General features: G+C 37.8%; 1 protein-coding gene across 1 annotated transcript in view; it reads right to left on the bottom strand.

The window, feature by feature from the left end:
- Window positions 1-409: 409 nt before the first annotated feature.
- Window positions 410-9,924, bottom strand: part of ADAM23 (ADAM metallopeptidase domain 23) — a 160,975-nt gene continuing 151,460 nt past the window's right edge. The window contains exons 24-25 of the mRNA XM_064586977.1: window positions 8,748-8,859; window positions 410-677 (exon numbers count right to left, since the gene is read on the bottom strand). Coding sequence (XP_064443047.1) covers window positions 583-677; window positions 8,748-8,859 — 207 coding nt within the window. The 3' untranslated portion in view covers window positions 410-582. The remainder of the gene's footprint in view (window positions 678-8,747; window positions 8,860-9,924) is intronic.

Below are 9,924 nucleotides of genomic sequence, written 5' to 3'. Positions count from 1 at the left end.
TCTAATCTGAATTATTTTATGTGAAAAAAAATAAAGGCAATATCCTACATATCTTCTTTAAAAAAATTAAGTCAAAGCCTCCCCTATCACTTTGAGTGGAAAAGATATTAGTGACTATCATTCAGATTATCTTAAAAAGAAGCTACAACTGTTGATAATTCCTAGTTGGATATGTGGATCTATGTGACTGGTGAAGATTACATTCATTAAAGGAATCCTAATGAAACACTCGTATAAAAGCTTTTTTTTTTTTTTGCCAATAAAAAATAATGAAAATAAAAGGTCTGTATCTTAAAATGACTTTTACAAGTAGAGGAGCAATGGAAGCTTTTGGACCATCGTCTTAATTGTGAAGACATCATAAGCACCCCAGTATTATTTTATGCCCCACATTGTTCCAGACAGGAGAAGGTTCTTCACTGCACGAGAGAACCACACAACACAAACACATCCAAATCACACCACAAGTTGCACTAGCATGGGAAATACGTCAACGAGACAACACATGGTAGGGGCCAGGTACCAAGGGTCGGCTCACACACCAGGAACCACACAGAAACACTCTGAAACTCACAAAGATGCTTACTCTATTCCCCACCCTGTGCCTCCAAAAATCACCCCCAGGGCCAGAATGGTGCCTGCCACTGCACCTATTAGCCTGCTTGTGGCCATGTTCACTGTGTGGAGGGAAAACGGAGATTGTTTTTAACACAGGGTATTAATTACACACTGATTTTGCTAACACACAAAATAATCTATTTAGGAAATGCTTTGAGAGTCAGTTAAATACTGACATCTTTCCTTTAAGATTTGAAATGAAGGTCTACAGACACGCCTAGGATATTATACCTGAGGATAATTTCGGTAATTTTGAGGATAATTAAACTTCAAACTCCACAAACCCTTCTTAAAAACATCATCTCTTATCAACACTCTTCAACACATAAATAATCTAATTGGAGTTAGAGTTCCTACAAGGAATGAGTTGGAATTAAAATGTCACTTAAATTGCATAACAGCAAGTCTGGATTTTAATTACAAAGTAACAAACCATTAATATACTTTATAAACTTCTCAAACTGCAAAATATGCCTAAGACGCTACGTGTTTTTAAAATTCGGAACTTTTTATCCAATTCTGTGAAAATCCTTAAAATTTAAAACAGAGTATCTTTAAAATTAAGTGTATTTTCACCTGGAAGTGTGTATTTCACATAACTCTGCAACGTTTGGGCTTCTGTCCTGGTAATTGGGCATTTAGGTGTTTTTTTACAGTTTCCAGGGCATAAACTATTCACTGAGAGAGAGTTAGGGTCGCCCAGAAGCTTTGGACCGCCCCGTGGTAGATTACTGAGTGGAGACACTCCATCCCCGCACCTCACCCCTTCCATACAGAGCTTTCAGATACTGCAAAAAGGGCCTGCAGTAAGCAGAGGTCCCCAAGCTGCTCTCCACACAGGCAAAATGAAGCACAGTGTTGAAGCAGGAAGGCAGATTATTTAAGATTGAGTGTGGGGGGCGGAGGTGCAAGCGTGTGGACCTATACACACTTTACCTCATCTCCCTGCAAACCAAAAGTTCTGGTTTCAGATCACTTTACTAATGAAAAGAGTGAGTCACTTTGATAAGGCTGCATCACACCGACTGTGTGCTGTGAGACAGTGAAGCAAAACAAAGAACCACAATTTGAACTCACAATTTCTTAAGGCTTAATACTGGGTTCATTGACCTTTTTGTCTAACTACTCTCCCACAGAAGAGAGAGAACCTTGGATCTCCAACCCTGGTGAGCAGCTGTACTGCATTTTATCACAGGGCAAACAATATGAGTGAGAGTTTCTAGTTTTATCATTAGGTAGGCACAACCTGAGTTGTTCTTAAAAAGAAAAAAAAAAAGGATGGGAAACACAACAGAAAACAGAGAAAGTCTACTGAGGGCATTGAGGGGAATGGAAAGAAGACCAACATATAAGGTGGTGGTGATGTTTTCCAAATATGACAATACATTATCATCCAAAATAACCTAAACTATATCTCAGATTTCCAAATTGTGGAGGCTAATACTGGAATGAAAGGTATTATAGATATAAATACTCATTTTTTTAAGATCTTAGAAAATCACTGCCTTCAGAATACTAAATTAACAAGGATATATTATTTTGTGTTTTTCTTAAGATTTGGGCATTGGGGGGCGCCTGGGTGGCTCAATCGTTAAGTGTCTGCCTTCAGCTCAGGTCATGATCCCAGGGTCCTGGGATTGAGCCCCACATTGGCTTCCTGCTCAGCGGGAAGCCTGCTTCTCCCTCTCTCTCGCTCCCCCTGCTTGTGTCCCCTCTCTCGCTGTGTCCCTCTCTGTCAAATAAATAAATAAAATCTTTAACAACAACAAAAAAAAGATTTGGGCATTGGCCCTCAGAGCCAAAATGCATGAAAGTCCTATTACCTCTTCAATTTTATATAAGCTACAACACTTTCTAATGCTAAATTGTAGGAAACACACACACACTGGTAAAATGTGGTGCTGAATGAATATTTGTTAACTTTTAAAAACTATAACGGCATGAATGATGAATAAAATAGCAATTTAAAGAGGCTTTTGTGTTTGCTACGGACATAATTTTTCACTGTAGAATCAATAAAATTAGGCAATCTGTCATGTGGGTTTTAGAAACCAACCAGAGGAGCAAAGCATTGCTACCTTGCTTCAAATACACATTCCAGATAAACAGATACAGTCTATAATCTCTGCTGAGCAAAAATAATAATTTCCAAATTCTTAACTGATAACCACTCTTAACAGCAAAGCAAGATAAAGTAAGTGGGAAAAGTTTTTTCAAAAGTACCTCCCCCCCCGCCCCGTTTGCCCGCCTTCCCTCCCATTACCTTTAATTCTGGTACACTGAAAATGTATGTAAAGTACACTTGACTCTTTATCATTGATACTTAACAGGGCTATCTCTTCCAGTGGGTCATGACTCAACCTGCTTTTAAACTGACGTGAATTAATCGAGTGGCTCGCAAGTGGGTGGATTTTTATAGGGGACAAATTTGAAAACCCAGAGTTTAGCTGCTCCTCACAGCTACAAAGGACTTATCTTCTTATTAAAAAAAAAAAACAAAAAACCCCAAAACCAACCCTTGGACCTTTGGGGGCCTGTGCTGTTGTTTTCCTTCTGTACTAATGTATTAATGATGTAATGTCATTGCTCATTCATTCACTCGTTCATTTGTTATCCACTAACCGTCTTTTTTTTGTTCCAGGAACTATGCCAGGCACATGATGACACACCTTAGTTTTCTTCACATCCCACCAAACCTGGAGATGGAACTTGTAAAGATTCTAGCCTATTAGGGACTCGACTTTGTTCCCTAACTCTTTAACGTACTTACCGTCCCATTATAACTTGTTTGTGGAAATTCTTTAATATCTAGCAGTATGTCTTCATTTTTGTTTTCTCATTAATTTCTGTTGTTTGTTGGTTTATTGTTATCATTGTTTTTCGTTTGGGTTCCCTGCTATCTAGGATCACACATGCTAAAAAGGCAGAACTTTTTAATAAGCATGTGATACTAAGATACAAACTATAACTTTCCTCCTTTTCATAAGACTTTCTACTTTACATGTAGAATTCTTCCACAGACAGGTCATGCTTCAGATAGCGTGAAATTGTGCTTTTGAAACTGAGTAGTTGGGGTTTTTTTCATACTTTTAGAGAGTTTCTGAAACAAAATGGTGCATTATTTCATCCATGTGATTCCAATGAGCCAAAGGGACTATAATCCTGCATCCCTTAATACTTGAAAGGCAGGAGGCATCAAAGCCATCGTTTGTGCTCTATAAGCCAAAGTTCTTTCTGCAGGGATTTGTGATTTTTCTAAAATTTAAGATTAGAAGTAAATACTAAATATACTCTTTATACTTTAGAGTATAATACTGGCGCAGCTCCATATTTCAATGTTAGACACACAATCAGATCTCCTTACTCTTTTCCATGAAATTAAAAAATAAATTCATTTTCAGATACATTGGGACAAACGTCTAAAAAAGATGAAAAACAAATTATTTCATATAAGAATACTATTTCAGTCAGTTTACACTGTCAATGAAAATATCATCGAGGGGCGCCTGGGTGGCTCAGTCGTTAAGCGTCTGCCTTCGGCTCAGGTCATGATCCCAGGGTCCTGGGATCGAGCCCCGCATTGGGCTCCCTGCTCAGTGGGAAGCCTGCTTCTCCCTCTCCCACTCCCCCTTGTTTGTGTTCCCTCTCTCACTGTGTCTCTCTCTGTCAAATAAATAAAATCTTAAAAAAAAAAAAATATTGAGTTTTTCTGAACTCAAAATAAACTCAGTTACTAAAAAAATTTTAAACCTGGTAAACCCTTAGGTTATTAATGAGGCCATTATTAAAAGGAGAAAAATACGTAGGTGATATATAATTATACATGAGCATAAACATATATGGTAATCATAATATCTAATCATCTGAACTACAAAATCAAAGATTTGTGCATTCACAAAGGAAGTTATCAACAAGATAAATGCAAAAGGTACATGGAAACACTAAATAATACCCCTCAAGGTATTAAGGCTTAGAAATTATTGTTTTCAAAATATTAAGTGCTAATAATATAATACTCCCTTGGCAAGTAATGGATCCGCTAACCAGCTTAATCATTACCTGGTTACTGTTTCACCCCTTCAACTTATTGCTATGCTGTGAGAACCAGCAGAATAACTGAATACTCAGCTTTAAATGAGGCAGTGCACAATAACAGAAAAAGCATTTGGCTCAAGATCAGGTGATCTGTTTGATTCTTGGCTCTGTCCTTACCTAGCAGTTAACCTGGATAATTAAGTTCGTTTTCTCATTTGCAAAGCAGTGGGTCTGGACTGAATGGCCACTAAAGCCCTTCTATCTCTGATTTGATAACTATGGACATAATGAGAGGGGCTGACCAAAGCTCCCAGGAACAGTCTCTGCCCTTCCTTATCAATGAAAACATGTGATATGTTCCAGTTTCTTCTCTTCCCTCCTGTAATGGTGATGCAAACCATCCAGTGAGAGACGTTCCATTGTATTGCATAATAAGCACGGTGCAAAGATGCCCACAAATTGTCAAAAATTATTCTACCCCATGAGGATAAACCAAAATAATTTCTCCCCGTGAATTCAGTGGACACATGTTGGGAGAAGAGGGACCATAAGAGTCTTCATATGTGAAATAAATGGCAATGTGGAGAACATGAGTGAAGTAATATGTAATAGAAAATCTTTTAAAAAAAAAAATCCCCGCTCACATGGTTTTTGCTTTGAAATGCTATTTCCTGTCTTTTAATAATTTTGTTTTGAGAGGTTGGAGCAAATAAACCAATGTGCTTTAAAACTGTGGGTCAACAAGTGCACAGTGACTTCAATGGCAATATTTTTATGTGTGCTTTTTTTTGTCCCTACCCAGATAAGAGGTTGAATTTTTATTCTTCCAGAAACTTACCGTTAAAATAAAATTTCCAAACCACATGGGCTCACTTCTGATGCCCCCAAATCAACTGAACCAAAGTCACAGAGTTCTCCTTGATTTTTACTACTTAGGCTTAGAGCCAGAGGTCTGCAGTTGGATACAATTTATCTTTTATGCCCACGTTTGGAATAAAAAAGGCAATATTTTCAATTTTCTTTTGAATTTTTTTCTAACAAGAAAGCACACTGAAATTAAATAAAACTAAGTATTTTTTAATATGCTGTCACTGTATCTATACAAAAAACCTTCATCTATGGATAGGACAGGCCAGATCATTTGGGTGTTGCCCATTATATATGGCAGGCAACTGAGAAGCACCCCCTGTGATCGGTAAGGCAAGGGTCAACCAAACTAATTCAATCACGAGAAAGAATACTTGGCAGTTAGAGGAAACCTGAGGCACCTCACAAGCAGTTGAACCTACAGTCAGGAAAGTACAGAATGTTTCAATGTCTGGAGTTCACGACCTGCTCCTCTTCAACAAGGCAATACAACAAATGATTACTGATAAACTGAAAATCAGCACTAACATGCACCATTTTATTTCCTTCACATGTTCCCAACAGGAAAGGATGTAACATTTATTAAGTGCCTACAGTACGCCAAGGATATGTGGTCGTTTGATTGTAGACAGTCAATAAATATTTGCTACCTGGATAAAATTAGACATAAAGTCCAGAGTTTCTCTCTTACCATTCTCTTTTAAGCAGAGTATCAAAAATAAAATCACGAAACTCACTACAAGGTGTTAAACTTTGATTTCTGCTGTTTCTCATTTTACTAGTGTATTAACAGAGTTTTCTATAGAGGCTGGAAAGATATTAATAACCATTATAGACAGAGCTATTATTTAGTCATACTAAAATTACTTGCCTTTTCCGGCAATCTAATAATTTACAATAATGACTGCTCTTCATTTGTAGTAATTAATGGCTTTTTTTCAATTTAATCAAGATTACTGCAGTCACGAGGATTTTAACAATTTTAGAACCAGTGGGTGCCTTTACTTTAGTGACTCCACTGTCTTCGTTAAAAATGAAAAAAGAAAACATGCAACAGAAAGAAACATACCAGGATGTGTATATGGATTACCTCTGAGTTGTGGAATTAAGCATGATTTTTATTTCCTTTTGAATCTTTTCTGTATTTTCAAAATTCTCTAGTATTACTTGAGTGGTTATAAAAGTTATTTTTAAAAGATAATAGAGAATAGCACCACGGGAACAAGGAAAATTAAGACGGAAGGCAGCCGTGAATCTCCTCTTCTCCAGAATGCAGCTGCTTACGCCTCCAACTAAACTTTCTAGGCATGGGTGGGCGAGGGAATGGGGAACAGACAGAAGCAGACACCTGATAATCCCCCACCCCACCTAATGAAAAAGGACAGAGGTTAAGCCATTTGAGCTCTGCTCATCTCTTCAGGCATCTTTATACATCACTTGAAGAGACAGCATCTAGATCTTCAGGAGAATGAAGAGAAACTAATGTGCCATGGAGAGAAAATCTGGAAAGCGTGAACGTCTGCTTCCCTTGTAAGAGCTTTAAATCTGCTCTAAATCTAACTTCTGAGGGTGGATCCAAGAATTTTTTGTTCCAGTTTTAATGTAACTAAAGACTAAATGTAAAAGTGGAATTGGTTCCTTTTTACAAATAGAAGAAGGGGAACAGAAATAGACTGTGAGGGCATGACTATGATTCTTACAGAATTTAATTTCATGGCCATATTCCGCAAATGCATGGAGAGTGTTAAACACGCCCACCATTACTGAACATTACACATGCACCCGGACCAGCTAAATCTCTTCAGGAATTGAGGACCATGGAGCTTCATACATTTTTGAAGTTGTATTTTCCCATATGGACAATGCTGGTTCAGAGATTTTAAATGAGCTTTCATGCAAAACTAAGCAGATCAAAATGATACTATTTCTATATGTATTTTTCCTACCTGCAGGGAAAAAAAATCATGATAATTATTTATAAAATAAATAAATAAAATAAAATAAATATAAAATATAAATTAAATAAAATAAATATAAAAATAAAACCATTAGTGGTACCATGAAAAGGAAGAAGCTGATGTATGATGTCACCGGGATCCACCCTTTGTTCTAGTAACTCCGGTTTCTCAGGTACAAGGCTATAGATGCTGTAGTAAGCCTATTGCAACTGATGCCTTTTTCAGATCTTTGAAAATCGTATGAGGGCTTGGGAATGGGGGGAATAATGAGAAAGTGATTATATAACCCAATGTAATGGAAGACAATGGGCATTTGGGTCCTGGTCCCAGCCCTGTGTCTGGTTACCTGGGTCCCAGCCCTGTGTTTGGTTACCTGAGTTACTATAGGATGTCACCTGATTTCAAGGCCTAGGTATTCTCATCTGCAAAATGAGGGTGGTTCTAGATGGCTATTGAGACTCCTTCTAATTCTAAAATTCTAGGGGTGCCTGGGTGGCTCAGTTGGCCGAGCATCTGACTCTTGATTCCAGCTCAGGTCACGATCTCAGGGTCATGGGATTGAGCCCTGAGTCAGGCTTCATGCTCAGCACGAAGTCTGCTTGAGATTCTCTCTCCCCCTCTGCCCCCCCTCTGCTCACTCTCCCTAAATAAAAAAATAAATAAATACATAAATACATAAATAAATAAAATCTTTTTAAAAAATAAGAAAAAAATTAAATTCTAATTTCTCTCCATCTGATGGCTGATTAAAACAAAGTCCAGATCGTTCATGTTCTCTTTGAAGAATTAAAGTTCTGTGAAGATTTTCAACTTCTTCCTAATCAAAAGTGTGTTTAAACAGAGCATAGAAGACTGCCATTCCCCTCTGGCGGGACTCAAATATTGAGGAACGACTAGAGTCTCACGACAGCCAAAAAGATTGTATCTATTAGAAAACTGGCATAGCATAGACAAACTGTAAAATGATTAACATATGTGATTATGGAAAAAGAAGGTTTAAAGGAAAGAAAGGAAACTGGAAGGAAGGAAACTGGTATATTTACTTCTTCCTAACCTCAGTTCCAAACTAAGGGGAAATTCAAACATTTTTCTTTTAATACGTCATTCTAGAATCCTTAATTCTGCAGTAACATGAATTATATATTTGAATGGCAAAAAAAGATAATCTGATGTGTCTCCTTTCAAATCTATTAAGTTCTTATATCGGCACCACTGAAAGAGTACCAACAAATTCAGTATGTAATGAATTGAAACTGAAATCACACAAACCCTTGGGTCCTTCATCCTTAGGGGGGTGAAGGTTCCTAACTGGATCCCGGATGCTGCAATCTGTCCCTGCCCAGGTGAAATCACAGATGCAGGTGGCTTCATTACTACACACCTGTGAAGAACAAAGAACAGAGATGGCACATTTTCACTGCGCTTTTCTGAATCATGGAGATAAATGTAAAAGAGACACGGGGCAGGGCGGAAACTTTTAAAAACCTCGTTGAATTTTTTAGGTCTCCCATGGTTGACAAGGAGAGACAACGATACATTAAATTGTTGAATGGTGTTTTCTTGTTAATTAGAGAGAGAGATCCATTAAAAAAAGAAAACTTTTAATTAAATGTTAATTGTTTATGTTGAAAAAATTGCTTAAGTGCACAAATGTGTGACGCTGTAGTTTTTTCAGAAGTAGTTGTTTCTAAGGAACATACTTTAGAAACATGCTTAATTCAAGAAATTAATAGACACTGGGCTCCAGGGGCAAGGCCAGTGATTAAAGACCAGAAGACATAAATTACCAATGCACTGTTTTACCTCACCATGTCCAATATCACTTTTGTTTGGTAGCATTGTCCTGGACAAAAGAGCACCCTGCCCACCTCCCCTTCTCTTAGTCAGCCAGGCTGAAGACCCCCTAGCATGATGTTTGTCTCCTTTTGCTTGTCCTGGAGACCAAGCAGCATGCTGGAATGGGCTTGTAGTTTATATGAAATAAACCACCATCTGCAAACCAGAGACAGAGGTGTTTAAACTCTTGTCTGCCTGTGAGATACATCCAGAGACTGATCATTAGGGATAATAAATTGAATACAAGCTTATTGCTGTAAGAAGCTTTTTAATCTGAAATGTTATAATATCACGATTACGATTAACGATGCTGAATTTGACCTTTTATTTAACAGGATGAAAAAGTGGGAGGGGTAGTAGGAATGAAGGGTCTTTGTAGGCGTTAAGTTTTATGATGTTTTCCGAGCAATAACTGAAAGGTCTGTCCGGTGTTTTTATTTTAACATAGTGATTATTGCACATTGACTATGCCAAGCGCTTTATGTAAAGCATTTAATTTAATCCTCACACTAGCAGCCTGGTGGCTGAGAGAGGGTAAGTGACTTACCCAAAGTCACCAGGAGAGCAAGAAGCAGAGCCAGGACTCAAACCCATGGCTCTTTCTAGCCTC

The sequence above is a fragment of the Mirounga angustirostris genome, unplaced genomic scaffold (genome assembly GCF_029215605.1).
Source record: "Mirounga angustirostris isolate CCGP_5_RB_7025 unplaced genomic scaffold, mMirAng1.0.hap1 SCAF_3, whole genome shotgun sequence".
NCBI classification, from domain to species: domain Eukaryota; kingdom Metazoa; phylum Chordata; class Mammalia; order Carnivora; family Phocidae; genus Mirounga; species Mirounga angustirostris.
Note: the sequence above shows the minus strand (reverse complement) of the source record. Positions and strands in the feature narration are given on the sequence as shown.